This window comes from Pomacea canaliculata, linkage group LG2 (assembly GCF_003073045.1).
Source record: "Pomacea canaliculata isolate SZHN2017 linkage group LG2, ASM307304v1, whole genome shotgun sequence".
Lineage (NCBI taxonomy): Eukaryota > Metazoa > Mollusca > Gastropoda > Architaenioglossa > Ampullariidae > Pomacea > Pomacea canaliculata.
In genome coordinates, this window is record NC_037591.1 from 40,505,877 (window position 1) to 40,530,345 (window position 24,469).

The 24,469-nt window shown below is 37.0% G+C and overlaps 1 protein-coding gene across 1 annotated transcript in view; it reads right to left on the reverse strand.

The window, feature by feature from the left end:
• The window catches only part of LOC112556896 (low-density lipoprotein receptor-related protein 4-like), a 32,311-nt gene that overhangs the window by 1,565 nt on the left and 6,277 nt on the right, over nucleotides 1-24,469 (reverse strand). Inside the window, exons 5-11 of the mRNA XM_025226338.1 lie at nucleotides 16,957-17,190; nucleotides 14,808-14,976; nucleotides 4,793-4,923; nucleotides 4,280-4,439; nucleotides 3,633-3,754; nucleotides 1,659-1,712; nucleotides 332-439 (exon numbers count right to left, since the gene is read on the reverse strand). Of these exons, the coding sequence (XP_025082123.1) occupies nucleotides 332-439; nucleotides 1,659-1,712; nucleotides 3,633-3,754; nucleotides 4,280-4,439; nucleotides 4,793-4,923; nucleotides 14,808-14,976; nucleotides 16,957-17,190 (978 nt within the window). The remainder of the gene's footprint in view (nucleotides 1-331; nucleotides 440-1,658; nucleotides 1,713-3,632; nucleotides 3,755-4,279; nucleotides 4,440-4,792; nucleotides 4,924-14,807; nucleotides 14,977-16,956; nucleotides 17,191-24,469) is intronic.

Below are 24,469 nucleotides of genomic sequence, written 5' to 3' on the forward strand. Positions count from 1 at the left end.
CGTTTTCAAAGAAGAATTGTCACTGTACTAGAACAAATAATCAGCAAATTTTCTTTTTTTTCCTCGGGGGTTGCTATAGCGACAGCGAGACTTTGTGTGACGGTGTGTAACCTTTGCCCTGAGGCCGCAAAAACTGACCGACGATGTCCGAGTGACTTCTTCTCACAGAAAACTGTAAACTTAGAGATTATTTATGACATGAGTCGTACTTGTAACTGTTATGCTTGTCATGTTTAAAGTGTATTCAAAGTAATTAATGTTTTATGGTATTTGTTATTTTCGTGCACTTTTGTCTTGTTTATATAATTAATATTTCCTGATGTTTACTTACATTTCCCTTTTTTGATGAAAACGATGAGAGTGGCGATACCAACAGTTACTACCAAGCCAACGATGACACCGACCAAAATGATGTTTAAAGTCTCAGCGCCATCAGAGTCTGTTTCCACCAAAATGTAATAAAAGTAATAAGAGCAATTAGAACTTTGTTTATGATATATTTCCTTTTCTATTATAACACGCACGCACGCACGCACGCACGCACGCACGCACGCAAATTTCGGTGTCATGAGCACACCTGTATATAAGCCACCCAATACAATTTGTTTTTAATTCTCTAATTCATTTTGTTTTTGTTACTTCAACACGTCACGTAGGTTACATAATGTTTGCTTGATGAACATGTTTCTCACATCTGTCGTTCTACATACTATGAGCTCCAGATCAGCTCCATTCGCCATACTCTGTCCATCTCACCACCAAACTTCTCATCTACACATTTGTTTTGTGTAAACAAGACTACTGCAACTCTCGTCTTGCTGGCTGTCCTCACGACCTCATTGATAAACTTCACAAAGTCCAGAACTCAACTCTTCATCTCGTTCTCCAGGACTCGCAAATGTGAACATGTCACAATACTTCTTGTCTTCACTGTCTAGCAGTTACAGCTACAATACACTACAAGCTCCACTTGGTGCTATGGATTCTTTGAAGCTCCTCCATCCCCTTTCCCTCCCCTCCCCCCACTACTTCACTGAAATCTTCTCTGTCCACACCTCTGCCCCAAACCTTGGCTCCTCATCAGACTCCCGCATTCTGTCCTCCCTCCTACAGAGACTGGCTTAGAAACCACAAATTTGTACAACTTGATAGCTGCAGGGAAATCATTTTGTCTCGCTTGTCGCATGATCGGGGTCAGTGTTTGAGACACTAATTGATTATAATATGTGAGCAGTTAACACTGTAACCATGCAAAGTGTTTAACATGGAGCTCATTGAAAAATACATCGGAATCTGTAAAAAAGATGAAAATCCGCAATCACATCCCATGGTTGTTAACCAACAGGGTTTAAAGACGGGAACAAAAGTTGTGCCAAATAGTATATAGTCCGCTTTTGGTGGTACATACATTTTTAAAACAATTTTTTTTGATAAATCACTATCTGGGTCTAAAAGGTGATACTATAGAATAAGTAAAATTATGATATCAAATGGTATTGACTGTCATATTATAGAATGAGTGAGATTATAATATCAAGTAGTATTGAGTGTCAGTAAAAAAAATAAAATGAAATGCCTTTCACATGCTTTTTCTTTTATTTGAAATGTTGGACCGAAACACAAGTAAATGGGACAAAAAGCGAATCTTTTAACACTACCTGTACTTTCATTTCTTATCGTGTGATCGCTTGTTGGTGCTGGTGGGGTAGATGCTGAAAATAGAAATAAATTGTGTAGGTTGTTAAAGTTTAGGAAATAAGATTTTCACATCAGTCGGTTATGAGATATAAACATCAAAGATCAACGTACACAATGTTGAATGAAATCTTTGAAATCATTTTTTGTTCTTTTTAGAGGGTCAATGTATTTCTATACTATTTTTAAACTCCATTTCCAGAGTAAGTCTATATCTATACACCCCTTAAACAAGAAAGGGAGGGTGGGGCTATGTACCAGCGTAGAGGTGTGTGGGGTAGAAATGTAGAGGTGTTAGGGGAGACAACATTAAGTGGATAGATTCGCCAAGAGAGACCAGCCGGCTGGCAGAGTATCAATCAGAAGAGTGTGACACCTCAGGGTCCCACACCGGGAGAAGGGATTTAGTCACCTGTCCACTACGCTACTTGTAGACAGGGTAGATGGTCAGTAGAGTGATGTTTCTCTTGACTGTGTCGGTTTCTTGATGATTGAATGGAATGGGGACATCAGAGGACGGAGCAACTGGTCAGCAGTCCAAGCGATTTCAGCATCTGTAACTCCGACTTTACATGTACATCGAGACCGGATCTTAAAGACAAACCTGAATCGTTTTGGGTATTGTTTCAGATATGGGTAGATATAGGCGATAAAAATCTAACCTGTAAATATCAGCTGTCGGTTTTGACCCACTCGCTAATTAATTATCCGCTGGCAAAGTACGCAGTTTGGGTTATTTGGACGTTGAAAGTCTGCATTGAAAGAGCCGCCATTTTAGACCATGATACCTTCACCGGGTATATTCTGTCATAATCACAACATTAACAGGGTGGACAAGGGGTGGAAAAGCAGCAAATTCAGCAGCAGTTAAATAGTTTTTAAAGTTCAGCCAAGCAATTTTAGGCCGTTTCTACCAGTTGTTTATTGAGAGTCTTTTGTCCTTTTCATTGTGTGCTGGTTTCGTAATCTATCTGTCCATGATAGGAAAAGTTTGAATAGCATTGTTCACATCTGTTCCAAGATAATTGGCATCAAACAGAGGGACTTGACTTCCTTCAGTTACCAACAACTAGTAAGGAAAGCTTCCCGCATTCTGTCAATACCTGAACATGTGCTAGGGGGAATTTATTTTATTAAGTTCAGGTACGTGCTATGTTATGCCATTGTACAAGAGCAATAGGCATCTGAAATCTTTTGTGCCATCAGCAGTCCAGCTGCTCAATCACAGATGAACTGTCAGCGGTGTGTGTGTAGGTGTGCATGGGATTGATGTACGTTTTTATTATTATTATTATATATATAGTAACCAGAGCACACTCCCCATTTGAATTTCCCATTGGGACAAATAAAGTTGGTTGTTATTGTTATTGAATTCAGTAAGTGCCATTGGAAGAATCGTGTATTCCAAAATCTAATTTTCAGACCTTTGACAAGTCTGATTCATCAAGTGGTAATGCCAAACACATGTACAAGTTATCTAAGTACACATCTGTGTCACTAAAACTCCCAGTGTGAGCCGGTGTATACAGGTCTTTGAAGTTCAAGTGCCTAAGACGGAGGATATGATTCTGCTACAAGGAACACGAAACCAACCACTTAGTACAGAATACGGTTGACACCCTGGGACATTTGGAATCGCTTCTGGCTACAGTAAAGATAGTGGACGGTCTGGTGTTGTCTTGTGTTGACTAGCCAACACTCTAAGACCTTCAGGAGAGGAAGAGACACTGTAGTGGACAATAAAACAATGAATGGAAAACGTCAAGCAGTTGACCCTCTCTTCACCGCTCAAGATATGCACAAGTTTTGTGTCTAAACAAAACATAAACACAGACAAATGAAGGAAACATTAGAGAAAAATATAATCTCATCTGCATTTCTACATTAGAGTCACCTTCTTGCTTTAAATTTGCGGCAAGTAATGAATGTTTACTGACTTTTATGTGAACTCTTCTCGGCATAGACACGAACATCGTTTACTCTGCCATTAACTTGTACAATGGACCTCATTGTTCCGTTCTTGCCAATGCGATAGATGTGTGTTGTTTTTGACAGATGCCTGGTAGTAGTTCGCCGAAACACAAACAGAAATACAAAATATAACACAAAGTATCGTAGACACAGAGCAAAAGTAGCAGGCGTTTGGCTACCACTCAACAAAAGGCGAAGTACAAGTATTAGTGAACTGCCTTTAGGTAGGTAAAGCGATATGTATAATCTACTTACTAATCCACAGCTGCAGCAGCTGCTCAACCTCAGATAAATTATTAGTTGTGTATGTGTGTCTGTGTGTGTGATGTAGGTGCGCACATACAGTTCTTGAATAGTCTTGATGTAAGTTTGTTAATATATATATATAATTGTCACTTGCTCATAACGTCTTCTTTTTCATTTGCTCATATTTTTCGCTGTTGACATCTTTTCAACGCTGAACCTTACAATGAACTTTTAATGTTTTATTTCTAACTTACTTTTATGACTAGAGCAGCTTTCCACGTTCAAAGTGCCCAACGGGGCAAATAAAGTTGGTTATTGTAAAAATAAATGTGTTGCTGTAAGGTAAAGAGAAGTAATAACAGCTTACTTTTTAGCTCCCCAGTCCGTGACAAACAACTCATTTTGGTAGATTTCCAGGCCCGTAAAGTATGATTTCTCTAGTTTAATATAAACTTCAGAACGTTTGCTGTCCACATCCGTCCATCCTATCAGCTGTGTGTCTGCAGTTGCCCAGTAAAGTCTCCTCCCTTCACATGTGCACCCATTGATCCACCCGTTCACACATTCATAAATGCATTCATTCATCAGATGCATACGTATAAACACAGACATATGTATCAAAGATATCAGGAAAGGAAAGATACAAATATTTACACTTACGGATCATTTTATGCAAAGTAAAGAATGATGATGTACTAGAAAACAACCAAAAATCATCGATACACGGGCTAAAAGACAAAAGCCTACATTTTACAAGTAAATAAGTTTTTAAAGCAGGTAAGCAAAATCAAATAAATTATGATGGGGAAAAAAGTAAGAACGATTTTAGTAAGTTCACATAAAAAATAAGCATAAGTTCAACAAAAATCAAACATCTTACCTTCTGTGTCCAAAGCAAGACCAGTAGGACCTTTAAGATGCGAAGATGCGAAAACCAGTGTCTCACGGTCCGAGCCGTCATAGTTACACTTCTCTATGGTACTCCTGACATGGTCACTCCAGTAGATGACACTGTGGTTTGTGTAAAGTATTGATGAGCGATTAAAAATAAATTTATATCTCGCCTGTTTGAAAAACTACTCAATGTCTTTGAATTGAGCTGTCATCTTTCGACACAAAGATTTTTGTATTTTTTTCTAATTCTCATTTACTTTATTTTTTATTCCTAACACCAGTTATTAAGGATTTTCAACCGTGTTTATTTTATTTTCAGTCTTATTATATCACCCATTGTGTTTTGTCAGCCGATGTCTATAGGATGATCAATGTCTGAATCGACGACAATATGATGACTGTTGTTGTCCAGTGATATCATTCCGATGACATCGTTGCCAGTGTCGGCGTAGAATAGTAGCCTCGACACAGAGTCCACAGAAAGGCCCAATAGTCGACCTCCTTATAGACAGTCAACAAATGAGCATTTATGATAATATCTCACTAATTCAAATACTTAAGAGACGTTTTGTCATTAGACCAATAACACAAATTTCTATAACGAAATATAAATTAATACATATATAAGACCACAGTGTGTGTAAATTACTTCACCTTGACCAATACTGGGATAATGTTCAGAGTCGCTGATGACAATGGTATGTTATTTATGGTTTGTAGTCATTTACATATATTGATTTGTAAGTTGTAATGTTTTAAAGTTTTTTATCGATGTTGACAAGTCTTTTGATTATAGAATGCAAAAAAAGATTATGAAATACTACCACCCAAACAAAAACATAGACACTGAAAAAATACGTACTTTTACATGTCCATGTACACAAAATCTTTCATCAGCTTTTCAACATACTCCACCATATGCAGAAGAGGTTGTAAGGAGAGATCACATTGATACCACATTCTCATTTCCCTTCTGTAAAAATAATTTCTTAATATTCTACAATCTAGATACAACGGTTTTTTATTTTGCATACTGCATATGCGAGGTTAGTGTGTAAAATATACTTGTATGAATGACCTAATGAGACAGACGCTTCCTGAGAGTCACTCTGCGAGAGAAAGTTGACCCCATGTGAGTCGGGTAAGCACCCTTACAATCCTGACAGTGAAAGGTCGGTAGCTAGTCACTTAAGATATTCTATTAACCTTGAGGAAACGAGTTCGATCTTGAAAATTTACTGCCCTCCTCTCAACCAAAATCAACACAAACTCCCGAATAATATAGAATGTAAGCACACGTACAGGTTTTGAAAATCTGTTGTCAGAAAGAACACGTGAGAACCTGTGGACGACGCAGTGTGTTGTCTGTGACTGAAATGTGTGTCGTGTCTTCTGACAAAGTTTGCTTCTTATTAGTAGAAAATAAAGTGATGAAATAGTAAAATGTTCTTTATTATTATTCAAATGGTTTTAACAATCTTGTAACAAGTCTAAAACATATAACCAGGTTGCATGTAAGCTACTTTACCTTGAGCTAATATTGTTGAACCAGCCCGAGCATTCGGCTGCCATCAAAGGTTAGCGGATCGAATTGATTTCTCCAGTATATTTGACCAATAAACACGGACCGTCTACTGCGATCCGTAGTCAATACCCGAATGGGCCTGTAGACCATCAGGACGGATTGTAACATTACTTCCTCCTGTCGATGTCTATGCGACGGATGCCGTTCCGGTTATAGTGTCAGTGACAAGGCAGATGAACTTCTGTGGGAGCGATATGATTGACACAAATGGAAGGAAGTTTTCTGCACATTTCTTTACTATAACAAGAGTAAGGTTTTTATAATTTTTTTATAACTTTCAGGTGAGCAGGGTCGAAGGAAGAAGAATAGTGTGTTAACATGTCTTACCGACAAATTTTGCTTCTTTTATTACTTATGGGAGGGGTTAATTGTATAAGGCATAAATATAAATACAGTAAAGCATAATAAAGAATAAAGGAAGCTGAAAAAAGAGATCAGAGAAAGAAGAAGAGGTGAAAAAGGAGGAGAAAGTAGCAGAAGAAAGGACAAGGAAGGTGAATTATCTTTGGGATTGTTTCGGCTGTGGATATTTCTTGTGTTCAGTGATAGTGTTGTCTACATAGAGTCTATGTCATAGACCCTATGGACCGTAGAAGAAGTCAGTACAATATTTACAAACTACTCAGTTTTGATCAGCTTCACAAGTTAAAAAATCTCGCGGTATGTTAGTGTTAACTGAGGGTTTTGAACAGATTAAGCTTGCATTTCACATTTTACATTTAGGAGAGAAAAAGTGACTAGTACAGAGAGACTTAGAGAAGGATGAAATTATTTAATTGTTAAGTACGAATAGAGGAAGTTTCATTTTATCGACTGCCCTCTGAAATGTAACCCACGTTGTGATTTGTGAACAACCTGTGGATCCGTGACGTGAAACTCTTGTGTTTTGCGAGATTTTCATTGGTGAATGATGGTTTTATTCTTTACCACCTTACACGACTTGGCCTTGCATTTTCCTGTTTGTCTCATCGTTTCTGTCAGGGTTTTAATGAGATGTCTGTATAGAGCCGTAAACACAGTCAGAAAGGCTGATCTAAGTATATACTACAGCATAATACATAATACTATTCTGTATTTGTGATCATGAGGCTTTTTGTCTGCAAATAATGAGTCAGCTATGAGATATTTCAGATAAAATTACTATTGCCATTTCTATTCGTTTAAAAGTACTTTTTTTTTATTGCTGCTTTTTTATTGGAAAGACAGACTTGTTGCCATGAATGCCCGGCGTTGTCGGTGGTGGTGATGTGTTGTATACACTAGTGGACACGACTGAGAGAGCGTGAATGTCGTGTGGACGAATGCGAGCTCACTTACAGGATTTAGAGGATTGAGTGAAATAATCACATTCCTGATGAGAGTTGAAATGTAGTAGATAACATAAAATGTCATTTGACTAATTAGTATGTTAGTGGAGTTTTGTATATGACGTGAAGTATACCACCGTCATATTTTCAATATGATCGCACTAGTTGATCAAGTGTTTTCATCAAAAGAAATTTGAAGAAAAGAAAAAGGGCAAAAGCAGTATTCACATTTGCACTACAAAACAGGAAAGCTCATAAACACGTGTTTTCTTGGTTCTTGTTTTTGTTTTTTGTTAAATGGAAAAGCTCCTTAGGACGACTAATTATTTTTGAGTACTCTACATGTTCTTGACAAATCAGTACAAATATACGCATTAGGGGAAGACGAAATAATTGTAGTAATTTGGAAAAAAAAACTGTTTTACCCGATGAGTAAGTTGCATTGAAGCCAGTGCCTGACTGTGAGCCAGACCGGGATCTGATCCACATGGTGTTAGACGTGGACCTCACTCTGTCCGGATCACTCGTGTTACAGAAGATACCCATAGACGGTGACAGCTCGGAGCTTCCATCCCGGATCTTGGGATGTGAACATAAATTCAATGAAGTTAAAAAGTATTCATGATGATGAGTGCTAATGGTCACAAGCGTTTCGTTGTTTGTCATATCAGAAAGAAACATAAATTGACATTCAGTCACACTTACTTTCCTACAAACATATCGTTGTACAAGACATACAGTTTACTGAATACTTAAAAGGAATTCATAATTAAAGTTATATTTGTCACGCACAAATTATTTCCGCACATAATTTATATTAACTAAAAGAGCTTTAAAAATCCTTAATATAAAGTAACAAATCAACCACAAACCTGCAGAAAATCGTATCTGCAGTCTTCAGTTTCAAGTGTCAGGAATGTTAAGGTGATGCGATAGCCTGCTGTGGTATTTATTATGTAAATACAATCCAGAATGTCCAGGTCCTGTCTAGTGTATGATGGAGACGAAATGAAGCCACTAGGGGAAACATATTCACCACATCCTGGAAATAAACAACAGTAACATTCTGTAGCAGTACCGGACATGAACAAAGCAAGGCGATTTAAGTAAAGTTTTTAGGTTGTCTTGGAAGTGTGTCTGCGCATCTCTAGATTAAATCCAAGTTGTAACTAACGGTGATTTAGATATTTTAAGAGACACAACAGATACCGAAGAAGAAGAAATTATTTTTTTTTAAGTATCTTATTAATGTAATATTTTAATTCCACCCACGTTCTATATTGGATTCTTTATCTTATTTAGCAAGTTTTGCAAAAAAATAAAATAATAAAATACAACCAAGATTTAATTAGTTCTATTATGTATTTCATAACTCCGCTTTTCCCAAATTTTTCAATTATTTATAATTATTTTTATGCACGTAATCGGAGAATTTTACCTGCAGTGCATCTCGAATACTTGGTGAAGTTTAACAGATCTTAGCAATATTCATTCTATTACATGAAAACATCATTCCATTCTGTGAGATGGGGGAATCTGCAGACTTCTTAGAATCCTCAGAAGTTGTTATGCCTTTGTGCTTACACCTTCTATCATTGTCTCCTCTATGGCGTATCATTCGTTCTCGATCATCTTTTTCTTGATGGAAATGTTTACCTCTTTGTATTTGGAAGGTGATTTTATTGGAGAATTTTTTTCTTCTTTCAAGGTGGTCTTGGTCACAGAGAACTAGGATATCGTCCATGTAATAGGGGAGTTTCTTTCTTTGACTCCTTAGAAGTTCTTGGGCTGTTGACAGTAGCACCTCTTTGTTGCCTCAAGGTATTTTGTCTGCAGCGTAGTCCATCAAGTTCAGTCTGGCTGATTCTCTAAATAAACAGATTTTTCGGGAGTGTTTAAAAGATGCCCAGGAATCGCTAAGACCGTGTTATCATCACTCTCTATGTCAGCACCTGAATACTTTTTGGTCGTCTCGTGCCTAACCAGCGGATAGTTGATGGCTCTGCAGACTGTTGGGTGACAAGACGAGGATAGTACCCAGGAAAAAGTTTCTTTCATCATACAATCCATGGGTCGTATTACTCCATCAGTAGAGACATGTTGCTGTTGTAAGGTGAGCTTTAGTTTGGTGGACACATTTAATGTGTATGGGGCAGAGCAGTGGCTGACAGAGGATTTGCCGGACATTTTCCCCTCTTCGACTGGTGGTGGACATCTGAGCGTTGTAGGAACCCGCTGGCTGCAGCAAGGAAGACTGGGGCTGTTGGGGTCTACGGTCTGTGTAAAAGTTGGGTCGGAGACTAGTGCTGGGGACAAATATTTAGGCCCACTTCTGTGGACATTAGAGTTTGGATAAACCATGAGCCGCTCAGGGTAAGGGAGGTGGAAATCGCTTGAAGTGCTCTGCTCAGTATGTTGGTGCGAATGGTAAACCAGTAGATTCTTGTCTGGTTAAATTAGTTTTCTATTTCTTCTTACAGGAAAGACCTCAAGAATAACATTCGTTTAAAAATTTTGTTCAGAGATCATAGACAAATTCTTGAAGCTTTTGCCTTCCACTTTCAAAACCATGCCAGTTGTTATTAAGAAAGTTAAGAACCATATGTTGATATACAGCGCGTCCAACAGATTACCAGAGGACCTTAGAGGTACGACAATAGTTTGAAAGGTCTTAATCTACATTGAGACTTGTAAACAAACCGAAAATGGTGGTTACCAACATGAGCTCAACTAAAGGCAATTTTTCTACCTTTTTATTATAATTTGTCTGTGGTTTTTGCAAGACGTTAACCCCGGGAAAACTGAGCATGTGGTTGACAGTGCTAAGGTTGTATAACACTGCAAGGAAAAGTTACCCATAATCTTAATACGTTAGCCAGTGAACGACAAAGCGAGTAAGGAGCCCCAAACTCTGCTCTACACTGAGCAAAATAAGTAACAATTATATCACAAGTACAAAAGTATTTAATGACTTACAAGCAATGAAAATTCATGCAACAGTTAGCCTGAAGTTAAAGGGGTCTCAATGGTGTCTGTGCTACCTGCACATTTAATGTTACAGCTATTACACCATTCCCTTTTAAATACACATTTCATTAACATCTTTGACATTTTTATTATTGCCACGCTCACACTAAAACTCCCTTTGGATCTCGGTAGTTCAACGCTGCATTGCAATGAGGTGATGAGCTGTGTACTCGCAGTCCATGTAAGACACTTTACACGTAGTGACCAGTCGGATTGTTTTTCGTGACTTTTCTACGAGGTCCGCCATCCACATCATAGTGGACAGCTGTTTCTCCGGAGACACGGATACCCAGTATAATTTAAGTTAAGACGATTTAAGTTCAGAAGATTTTAATAGTTTAGACGATGCCTGGTTTATTATTAGACGATTTCTTGTTTATATGTCTTCACTGTTATATCATCACAATGACACGCGTACGTTATGTCCAGGTTCTCTAACCCAGGTTTCGTGGCTTTCTCGTGAGTCTTTGTCTTCTTGGTAGTGCTCTGATGGTTAATGACTAAGTGACAGGTGAGGCAGAGGAAGTAATGTTTTACAAGACAATAAAAAGAGAACTGTGAATGTTTTATTCAACATGTTTATGGAACATTATAAACGTGTTGTTTATGTACTTTCACGAAGCAGCATATGTTCAAAACTAAAAAAAAGTAGACACGGTAAGATTGTCGAGATAAGAAAAGAATTATGCAGATAAAAACATAAAAGTCAAAAAGAGGAATCACGAAGCAAACAATAAGGATGGAGAGGGTCATTAACATCCAGATTAAAAAAAGTGATTTAGTCACGTGACTATAATCACAACTATTGACAAATAGGTAAAGCAAACAGAAAGGTTACAGACAATAGTTAATTGCCATTTCTTGTTGTTTGATTCCTTACATTGGTAGCCTACTCGTTTGTTGTACTAATGTCATACTTGCCAGGAATGCCAATGGTTATTTAATGTCCAAAAAGAATTATGTCGTTATCTTCTATTTGTTTAAGTTTATGTCACGAAGTTGATATAGCCATTGAAACGTCACTGAATTTACTTCAAACAAATTAATCTTTTGTCAATTAAATTTAGAACACTTTACCTTCTTTAAGCAGCAACTGACCTATATTCTTTTTCTTTATAGTGCTTTGATTTTTTTTAAAACATGTTCATCTTTCATCAATAATTTAAAAGGATTTGACAGTTTCTTGACCATTACATTTTAAATCCTAGAAATCTGACACATACCATGTGACTTGTCTAACGGAGTAAAACACTTGCTTCTGTTCCCAGGGGTTGGTAGGCAGATGTATCTACAGCCTCCGTTGTTGTTGCCACATCCGTTTGGTCCTGTGATTCGAGAAATTAAAATTTTGTTGAAAGGAGAACAACCCCTATAAAGTTTAGTAAATCATATCACATGAAAGTTTAGGTAATTGTATATAAGCAGTACGAAGCGGCAAGGTTTAATCTGATCACCAAGAAAGGCTTGGAAAAACGAATCTCCATCAAAAAAGAGAGCACAAACAAAATAGACAATACCTGCAGCGTAACAAGACAGCGACCCCTCATCTTACACCCATATCCACCATACCCTAATCGTGCAAAGATCGCCACCCACCACAGCGCAAATCACCGCTTTCCCTCAAAACCAAAACCAACAACAGCAACAACATCTACAATATCAAAACCGTTTTATCTGCACTTCATTTTGACACGATGTGCAGCCACATTGCCAATAATCCAGTCGAAGGTATGGCAAAATATACACCTGTGAATACATGCCTTTCATGCCAGGTGCCCGTAAAGAGTGTAACGAATATGCTACAAGAAACGCAAAACCAGTTATCTAGTACAGCGACACATGTAGTGGACCAATAAAGAGACCGACTGGGTGAAGGAGTTGATCCGCTCACCACCGCTTAAAGCAAACCAAAAAGCGTGACCAAGCGATGAAAGAATTTCTGAGTGAAGAAAATATATGAGTAGAGAAAGCTTGATTGCATTTGAAGCTGCGAGTCAATAAAGCGCTTAACACACAGACAAACGAAAGGAGACATGACAGAAAAATATTTTTGTTGCATTTCTACATTAGACTCCTCTTTGTGCTTTATTCCTGCAGAACAGACTGTTTACTGACCTTACGTGTTGTTTCTCGGCATAGACACGAACATCGTTTACTCTCCCTTTAACTTGTACACTTGACAACATTGTTTTATTCTTGCCAATGCGATAGATGTGTGTTGTTTCTGCCAGATGCCTGTATAAAAATAATACCAAGAAGACTAAAACTTTCTTTCTAGCTGAGTCGTGTCCACTTTATTTCCTTGTATTTATTGGTTTCAATGAAGATACCATGAAGATACCATCGAGAAGATCGCCGAAACAAAACAGAAATTTAAAATATATCTCAAAGTATAACAGGCACAGTACTACAAAATATATTTATTCCATATACTTGAAATATTGCCTGAATAACACAAAAGTTGTAGGAATGAAAATGTTTAACGTTTTTGCTTGGTATGAGCTCAAGTTTAATATTTAAATTGTTCTTTTTAAAATAGTACGTTTACAAAATATTCTGTAAAAGTAATTTTGCCAGAAATTAATATTCCAACCTGTAAAATAAATGTCATTAAATCCAAAACCTTCCCTAATTACAAAATCCCTGGACCTGTTCACTATCACCCAAAAAGGTTAAAATGTTTCCATGCGTTCGCATTTTCACTCCCCACCGACAGGTACCTATCAAAAAAATTAATGGCAAGTAGTAAAACCAAGACTTAGTCATTTTCCTCTAAGGTATTTTACATACAACATTTCCATTTTTTAATTGTTATACCTCTCCACAGGTCCGAACCGGCGAATTTCTTCACCAAGCAACAAAAAGGCAAGGTGTGTGGAATATAAGTCATACTAAAGTAACTAATCAGTGTATTATTCGTAAAATTAAATGTTTAGTTTCCTTAGAAACGAAAACATTTTCTAAAGCTTCACAACAAAAAGGAAGCATGAAACTTTGTTCACTGTGGCTACTTGAAAATGTAGTTTTAAGGCTTTTTTCTCTATCCTGTACCTTGCATTCCAATGTTAACAACAAATTTTTTATTTCTATGCGCGAAAGAAAAATCGATATATCACTCACTTTTCAGGTCCCCAGTCAGTGGCAAACAACTCATCTTGGTAGATATCCAGGCCCATCAAATATGAGCCCTCCAGTTTAAAATAAACTTCAGAACGTTTGCTGTCCACATCCGTCCATCCTATCAGGTGTGTGCCTGTATCTGCCCAGTAAAGTCTCCTCCCTTCACGTGCGCACCCATTGATCCACCCGTTGACACATTCATAAATGCATTCATTCATCACATACATATGTATAAACACAAACACCAGTAAGTACAAGAGAAACCAGGAATGAAAAGACACGAATATTTATACTTACGGATCAATTTATGAAAAGTAAAGAAAGGTAAGGTACGAGAATACAACCACAAATCGTCGATACACAGGTTAAAAGAAAAAAGCATACTTTCTAAATGTAAACAAATTGTTAAAGTAGGTAGGCAAAACGAAATAAATTATAATACAAAAAATAATAAGAACAAAAATCATAGTACGTTCTATAAAAATAAGCAATAAATGCATGAAAAATCAAACATCTTACCCTCTGTGTCCAAAGCAAGACCATTAGGACGTTTAAGATGTCTGGATGCAGAAACTAGTGTCTCACGGTCCGAGCCGTCATAGTTACACCTCTCTATTCTACCTTTGGTGTAGTCACTCCAGTACAGCACACTGTTGTTTGTGTAAATAATTGGAGAGCGGAACTCAATCACATTTATATTTGGTCTCAATCTCTGATTGCAGCTCTCACATTTCAACACAAAGATTTCGAATTATTTTCTTTTCCTTTACACCTTGGTTTTGTTGCTTTTTCTATCTTTATTTTATGTCCCAAGGGCATCCTTAGCATATAAATCGCTTTTCTGTATATATGTGATGAATAAATTCTCTAACATTAATTGCTGTTCTTTTTCGGCATCGTAAAGGTATTAAAATGAATTAACTCAATGTGTTATCATTATTTACAAGTCTTAGTAAAATCACCCATTGTGTTTGTCCAGTTCGATGTCGATAGGCTGACCAATGTCTGAATCGACGACAATATGATGACTGTTGGTGTCCAGTGATATCATTCCGATGACTTTGTTGCCGTCGTTGGTGTAGAACAGTAGCCTCGACACAGAGTCCACAGAAAGGCCCCATAGAGAACCTCCTTAAAGACAGTTAACAAATAAGTATTTATGATAATATCACACTTATTCAAACACCTATAGAGAATATAGGTAAATGAACCAACAACACAAATTTCTTGAATCAAAATCTTTGAGAACTTAAGCAGCTACGTGTGTCAGTCATTTTTACCACAGACCTATGCACACAATGTAAATCACATTTTTGAGTTTTGTACGTTGTTGGGGTGTCTGGGGTGTCCATGTAGAGGTAGCACCTTTGACTTTCCGGCAGCAGTGTCCCCTGGGACAGACGGGAGCACTGGTCCCCACATGGCACTCAACTCTCACAGCTGGCTCCATGTCCTTAACCTAGCTACTCTCCGGTAACCGCTTCTGCTGGCGGGCCAAACGCTGTGAGGGGCTGACGTGTTCTTATGCACGTCAATAAAATACTTGGGGAGGAGACGGGCGCCACCAAGTTCGCCAAAGCCCACTGAAAGGACTCATGGACGCACAACAGAAAAGATGTCTGTTGCTGCTGCCGGAAGGTTCCCCCTACGCCCGGACCGGGCATGGGACTGAACTGACGTTGTTACAAAAAAGTAAAAAAGATGTTGGCTATGAATTTGAATTTTTCCTAACATATTATATTTAGTTATTTTTACATGGTGTGTAACCCTTACCACAGTCTGTTCATCGGACAGAGCTCCGCCCTGATGATCGTGTCTAATTTTCTTTCAAGAAATACAATTTTATAATTTACTTTGGTCAGAACAGTTTCTTGTCCTTCATTTTCAACTTTAATTACAAATTTGATATAACATTCTCTAGTGTCCATTTTTTTATAATTTTCAAAATACTTTAACTGCTTGCGATTCTGGGTATCAAAATCAAGGTGAAGGTCCGGACTCAGTGTGGTGAATGTTTTTCTAACTACACAGTTATACTTTATATGATATCATTCATGTACGCTCTAATTTACTGAAATAATTTGCAAACATACTTTATTTTGTGACATTTTACTGACTGTAATTGTGTACTTCACAGTGATTTTACTTAATACATACACACATTAGACTACAGTAACATAAATCAATCTGACTAATGACAGGGAGAAAAACGTGTCTAACCCTGACGTTTAGGTGATTGTTTACTCTTCATGGCTGCTTTCACAGCAAACAAACATTATTAAACAATGGTAACCTTAGTAATCAATCCTCACTGGCTTAAAGAAACAAGCTTGATTGTTTTCCGAGATGTCGATTGTCTACCTGGCTATGTAACTTTTTTCATTTCTTTTTGTTTTTAGTTTGTAAATTTCTGTCACACGTGTGTCCTGTTGATTAATGAGTTTGCTATGACATTTGCCCTCTTCTGGATTGTTTAATTAATATCGCCTTGCCATGTAGTACTTGTGGACCATTTTCCTATTCACCTGACTCTACTACCACAGTTGCGCCATCTTGTATCTGTTGTTTGTTTTAATCCGTATGTCAGCAACAAGGATGTAAAGCTCTTTTAGTAAACTGCTTCATAAACGTTTTTGACTTGTAATGCAACTTGTGTGTCATTCATTGTTGTAGGAGCTGAAGTAGGAGCATATCATCGGCAGTCTCGTCTGATCTCTCATTAGAACATGCATAACAACTTTATGATTTAAGGTTGTGCACACGATAATTTCTCTGTAGTTTTGTTATTCCATGTGTTTATCAAACATCGTTATGACTGCTAAACGATTTGTTTAATACCTCGCTCTCCTGCCGAACTTTGTTTTTACGATTTCTGTCTTTTTGTTTGCTGGTGTTGAATGTTTCTCTGTCAGTTTGGCTGCTGACATGGGCCTGGGTGTACTAGGCATGTTGTGTCTATTTTGTGATTTTGCCTTTCTGTAAAGCACTGTGAGTCTTTTCTTTAGTAAAAAAAATAAGCTGTATAAATTCTATTTATTATTACAAAATGTTCTTAGATTTTTTTAATAAGTACAGAACAAATGGCCATGGTGTCTGTGTAAGTCATTTTACCATGAATAATATTGCGAACCAGCCGAGCATCGCTGCCATCAAGGTTAGCGGATCGAATGGTCTCGTCCTCTATATCTGACCAATAGACACGACCGTCTACTGGATCGTAGTCAATACCCAATGGGTCCTGTAGACCAATGGGACGGATTGTAACATTACTTCCCGTGTCGATGTCTATGCGATGGATGCCGTTATGAGTGTCAGTGACAAGGAGAAACTTCTGTGGAATGATTGCTGTGGACAAGATAAAGTTTCTGACATTATTCTAGCTATAACAAGAGTAATGTTTAACATTTAACATGAAGAGCTTACTTTAAAAATGTGTGTTATCTCAGAGACTGTCTCAGCTACACTTTTTCTTATACTAAATTAAAGTACAGGACAAAAATATAAACAGAAGAAGGATTAACAAAGAATAAAATAATTGAAAAAGAGATCGGGCGAAAGATGAAGAGGTGAAAAAAAGGATGCAGGAGGGAAAGGAAAGAAAAGGAATAATTTATATTATGAGGATTGTTTGGGCTCACGCAACTTCGTGTTGTGTTTACTGACAGCTTTTGGTGTAAAGATCATGTGGACCTTGGAGGAAGTATTTACGAACCTGGGTGAGCGATGTTCGACATGGCGGACGGTCATGCTCCTGTCTATGGCAAAGAAAACTTACCCTAAACCTACTTCAATCGATGTTGAGGATGTTTGAAAAGCAGTAAAAAATATCAGGGAATGTACAGATTTCTGCACCCGCTGAGTAGTGTTGTTGTTGTTGTTGTTGTTGTTGTTGTTGTTGTTGTTGTTGTTGTTGTTGTTGTTGTTGTTGTTGTTGTTGTTGTTGTTGTTGTTGTTGTTGTTTGTTGTTGTTGTTGTTGTTGTTGTTGTTGTTGTTGTTGTTGTTGTTGTTGTTGTTGTTGTTGTTGTTGTTGTTGTTGTTGTTGTTGTTGTTGTTGTTGTTGTTGTTGTTGTTGTTGTTGTTGTTGTTGTTGTTGTTGTTGTTGTTGTTGTTGTTGTTGTTGTTGTTTTGTTGTTGTTGTTGTTGTTGTTGTTGTTGTTGTTGTTGTTGTTGTTGTTGTTGTTGTTGTTGTTGTTGTTGTTGTTGTTGTTGTAAAAGAATAAGCGATTGTGAGATGTGGTGAGTTCTGCTTCTGCCGACTTCGTAAACAACTCTAAGCTTTGGTGAACACGGGCCAGGTTATGACCTCAAGGAAACAAAAGGACAAGAAAAGAAAGAAGGCTTTAAGTTCGGAAGAAAGTGCGATGGAAAGCTCCAAGACAACGGACGGAGAAGGGAGAACAGGCCGTCTTCGTGAGAGATGCGCCGAAACCTGTGTTAGAGACAGATATGGTCTTCCATCAGCATGCCGCTAACAAGGAACAGCAGCCTTCCGCAAGTGATGTCAGCAGCATTGATGTGGAAAACACAAGCAGAACATTGGATAATCCTCTTGTGTAATTGTGAAACACTAATGCCGAAAATCAGTAGATATTCGGTATGTAGAAACTGATAATTTATGGACATATTTGATTTCCCCTCGAAACCAGTGTGTACTGGTAAGTAACTTCCATATATATATATGTTTTGTACTCTTCGTGGCTTATATATCCTTACTCAACATCTAAGGCACATAAGTTTTTTTTCTGTTTGCTGTTTTTTTTTTCAAGTATATATATATAAACTTCAATAAGGGGAGTGAAGAAGCTAGTAGGAAATACGTAGAGCCAAGGATGGGTTACTTGACCCACATGTATCACTATTCCTTCCGCGTTTTTTTTTTTTTATAAATATTCTTTTTGTACTCACCCACCCTTTGAAATTCTCTCTCTTATATAAAAAAGTAAGAGACAGTTATTAGCATATTTAAATTCTAAATTTCAGGAACTTTTACTACTTAGAATTGAGTGTGCTCTCTTCCCCCCTCCCATGTATCCGCATCAATTAAAAGTACGCAGCCGTAAACAAAGGTAGCGCTTATGCACAGCAAAAAACTCACCGACGTAAACATAGATGCACAGTGGGACCTTTATGTCATCCCCTTCTGTAACCATATGCATCATCAACATCAATACATCTGTGAATACCGCTCATGGCAAAATGCTGTGGCCTTGCTGCGCCACCGTGCCAGCCTTTTTGTTTGTTGTTACATGTTGTTGCTCTGTACTTTGTTACTTTTTACTTTTGGAAGAGGAAACAGTCTAGTTATGACTCTTTGGGCAGTCTAATTGTGATTTTTGTTTCTCTAATTAAAAATAATGGATAAGTTAACTATATGTTCTATGAATTGTCGAGGCTTGGGAGACCCGAATAAGAGAGATGATATTCTCCATTTCCTTAAACAAACAAAAAAAATACAACGGATACTGTATTCAAGAAACTCATTTTACTAAAAAAATAGAACATATTGTCAAAGCAAAATGGGGATATGATGTTTACTTTAATTCTAACAGTTCAAACGCTAAGGGTCTGGCAATATTAATCAATAATAACTTCGAATACAAATACAAAGATCTATACAATGATCCAGCTGGAAACTTTATGACTTTAAAAGTGGGCATTGATGACTGATTATCTGCTAGTTAACCTTCATGGCCCAAATACTGAATAGTCCAGCTTATTACAGTGAACTTAAGAAAAGCTGCATAATCGAGAAAAAGTCTATGTCCTCATGACTGGTGATTGGAACCTGGTGTTAAACCCAACTCTTGATTATTACAACTATAAAGAATAAATAATCCCAATTCGAGGAAAATAGTAAAAAGCATTATTGAAGAGTTTAATCTTGTTGATATTGGAGAGAGATGCATTCTGAGACTAAAGGTTTCACTTGGCGGAAGAGACACCCACTACAACAGGCTAGGTTAGACTTCTTTCTGATATCAGAAACATTAGCCGGGGAAGTTACTTCAGCAAAAATAGAACCATCTTATAGATCTGACCATTCCCCTATAATGATATCACTTCAGCTTGGAAAAAATCATGGAAAATGCAAGACATTCTGGAAGTTTAATAAATCCCTTCTTTAAGATGAAGAGTACATACAATTAGCCAAGAAGGTTATTAGCGAGACTAGAGAACAATATGCAGCTTTACCATATTGTCGTGAATCACTTGACTCCATCTCTCCTTCTGATCTTCACCTCCAAATAAGTGATCAACTTTTTTTGAAATGTTACTTTTAGAGATTAGGGGAGCCAGTATAGCTTATGCATCTGCCAAAAAGAAGAAGCAGATTACAAGAGAGAAAGAGCTAAAAACAACAAATAAATAACATAGAAGAAAACATGACTGAAGACTCACATTACAGCTTGTAGCACTGCAAAATGAACTACAGAATATTAGGGAAAAAGAGTTGAAGGATTGAGGATACGATCAAAGGCAAAATGGATTTTCGAAGGAGAAAGAAATTCTAAATACTTTTTGTAATTTAGAGAAAAGACATTTTGTAAGTAAATTAATGAAGACAATAGAGAAAGAAAATGGGGAAATCCTTTGCAATCAAGAACTGATTACAGAAGAATGTGAAGCATATTATAGAGAATTGTATAGAAGTAAGGAGTCTGAATTATTAGAGTTTAAGCCAAACTGTCTGGAGAATAATAACTTCCCAATACTAAGTGAAAATGAAAAGAATGAATTAGAAGGTTTAATAACAGAAAAAGGAGCAGGCAGAGCTCTTAGAGCAGACCTCGGCAAAGGCCGGCCCGCGGGCCACATCCGGCCCGCCTCCTGTCTCTGACCGGCCCGCCCGCTGGCCCGCCCGCCAGTATATATACCATCTATAGAGTATTGGGTAAAACTGAGTTAACTATATTAATCCGGCCCTCTAAAACCATCCCAATTTCTCATGCGGCCCCTTGGAAAAATTAGTTGCCCACCCCTGTCTTAGAGAAATGAAGAACGATAAAAGCCAGGGAAATGATGGATTTCTCAGTAGAGTTCTTCAAATTCTTTTGGAAAGATTTAGGAATATTTCTAATAAGATCATTAGATAAGGGGCTTAAAATGGGTAGTTTATCTGTAACACAGAGACAGGAGGTTATAACACTAATACTGAAAGGAGACAAACCCAAACATCTGTTAAAAATTTGGCGCCCAATCTCTTTATTAAATGTCATATAAAATTGCCACAGCCTGTATAGCTCAGAGAATAAAGCGAGTTATGCCATCTATTATTCACGAGGATCAGAGAGGTTTTATGCAAGGAAGATCGACTGCAGATAATATTAGACTAGTATACGATATATTATACTATAATCAGTTACAGCAGAAGCCAGGTTTTCTACTGCTAGTGGACTTTGAAAAAGCTTTTGATTCTATTGCACACTCATTCATTCAGAAAGCCCTTGGATTGTTTAACTTTGGACAAGATCTTTTACGGTGGGTAAATGTATTTTATAAAGATGCGAATCTTGCCTTATTGTAAATGGTTGTGTCTCTCGACATTTTCGTATAGAACGAGGTTGCAGACAGGGTGATCCTCTTTCGCCATATATCTTCCTTATATGTGCAGAAATTCACTCCATTCTACTTAGAGATAATGCTGATATTAAAGGTATAGTTGTGGGAAACAAATCATACAGCCAAAAATCTTCTTAGTGTCACAATTTGCTGACTACATGTGATTGTTTCTTGATGGATCTAAAGAATCTTTGAACAAAGCAACTGTTTGGGAATTGGAGAAGTTTGCTCTGTTTTCAGGTCTCAATATTAACTTTGATAAAACTGCTGCAATTTGGATTGGTATTAATCGAGGCTGCTTGACACGCCTATATGACTCAATTAAAAATTCAATGGAAAATCCCGAAACATTTACAGTCCTTGGTATTACTTTTTTATCTAGACCTTGAAGCTGTGATAAATATTAACTACCAAAAGAATTTTACTAAAATGCACAGGATTATATAGAAAGGAAGGCAAGAGATCTCACCAATAGGAAGAAACACTGTATTCAAATCCCTTATCCTGTCTTTATTTACTTCATCTATTTATTACTCTTACCCTGTCCTGTCCTGATGAAATTAGTCAGTCAGCCTTTGACTTCATTTGGAAGAAGAAATTCACAAAATGTTAAAAAAACCAGTGTTATCAGGAAATACTCAGAAGGGGAACTAAGGTAGTGGATATCATGCTTTTCATAATGCACTCAAGCTGACATGGAAAAGGAAAGATTTGTACATCAAATGCAGGCTGGAAGTGCCTTTTGAATTCAATTCAATCCACAGATTTTAATTTTTTCAAACAGTTTTGAAGGATAACTTTCTGGGAAACAAATGTGTTTTGGAAAGATGTATTCGCTATTTTTTCAGACTTTTGCATTAGATTTAGCCCCTTGTCACTTACAGAATTTCTGCTTGAACCGTTATTTTTTTAATACTTTTCTGTCTAAAAATGATACACAAAAAACAGTAGAAAAATGGTTAAACTGTAATATTATGAAAATTGGGGGTTTACTTGATAATAATGGAATACCTATGAAATTTGAAGTATTCCAACAAATACATGGCAAAAATATAAACTTTCTATATTATTATAGTAGAATCATGGCCATTGTCAAATATAAAAGAAAGATTGATCACTTCTGGAAACAATCAGACTAGAAATACTACATGCTATGCGCACTGTTAGCCATAATCAAGCATAAAAAGGCACAAAAGGTATATATAATAACTGTTGTGTCCACAGACGCCTCCTACATGCATTTAGAAAATGGGAAAATGTTTTTCCAGACCTTCATGTGGGACAAATATTTGCTCACCCTTTTTATTGTTACAATGGATACAAAAACTTCAGTGATTTCAATATCGTATTCTGCATCGTGTTCTAGCTACAAACACACTATTATATCAAATAAAACTAAGAGACTCAGATCTTTGCACCTGCTGCACTCAGTCAAGGGAATCTATAGAACACTTGTTTTTTGATTGTATTATTGTTAAAAAAGTTTGGAAGGATCTCTTTACTAAGTTAAAAGAAAAATGTGTTCATTGTCAGCAGATAGAAGTAAAGAAACAGTTAATACTATTTGGAGTCCGAAATGAACTTATGACAGATAAGATATTCAGCCTTATTCTAATTATGGCAAAGTTTTATATGTACTGGTGCAAATGTTTCAATATTCATCTAAGTGTGAACTCATTTGTATTGGAAATAAAGAAAAGATATCATGTAGAGAAATATTACTACACAATAAATAGTAAGCCAGAATGTTTTTCGCAAAAGTGGATACCATATAAGCAGCTTCTCTTCACACATTGAATGTTTTTGTTTGTGCATGTGGGTTTTTTTTTAAAGTGAGAATGCATTTACATTGTGGTCTAATGAGGAGCCTGCGAATCCTGTTTCTTTTTCCACATTCCTCTTCCTTCTCTTTTTTCTCTCTTTTGTGTTTGTGTATTTTTTTTTTTTTTGGTAATATGATCAATGCTTGACAATCCATAGTTTTTTGAATGTGCATAATGTGAATACTATTTAATGTCTATTAATTTAGTATTTGTTATTTAATCTTCTAAACACATGTACATTACAATAAGTCAAGATCATTACCTTTTATGTAAGTCTTCATAGCATCATTATCATCATTTCCATCATATTGTTTTACTTGTAAACATATTTCAAGCATGACAGTGCAAGTGATTACTTGTATGATGAGGATCATGTGTAAGTCTGTATTCAGATTTCAGAATATTTGTCTACTTTCATCTCTTGTCATATTTTTTCAATACACCTACATGTCCTTATATTTGTCAAGACAAAGCATTGCTATTTCGAATATTGTGTTACTAGGAGCTACTGATGTTTTTGATCAAATTATGCAGTTATTCCCCCTTTTTCCTTAGCAGATTACACTTATGGTATAGATTCTGCATGATGCCAAATTGACAAGTTTTAAACACATACACATATGCACTCACATCCTCACTCATACACATATTCTATTCTCTTCTATCTCTATTGCTATGTACAAATGATAAATAGACAATACATATCATATATTTAAAAAAATCACATACCTACTTTCATAATTTCTTATTTGTGAAATACAGGTATGCGTGACATCATAGATTCAGTCAATGACGGAATAACATATATAGCACTGTAATAATAACTTTTTTCCTCTAAAAGGTATATAACTTTAAGAATTGTGTAAAACTGATTTTCTGGTTTTTTATGGTGAAATTAGTAGGGATTAGGGCAGACCTGGGCAAAGGCCGGCCCGCGGGTCGCATCCAGCCCTGTCTCTGACCGGCCCGCACGCTGGCCCGCCCGCCAGTATATATACTATATATACAGTATTGGGTAAAACTGAGTTGACTATATTAGTCCGGCCCTCTAAAACCATCCCAATTTCTCATGTGGCCCCTTGGGAAAATTAATTGCCCACCCCTGGTCTAGACAATGGCTCTCTGCTCTTTTAAAACGCGTCCACCTGTCTCCGAATCTCTTTCTCTTATCTCCGTACACTGTCTCGGCAGTGACTTCTCCCTTCCCTAAGAAACACAATCCTCCTCCCCTCCATTAAGC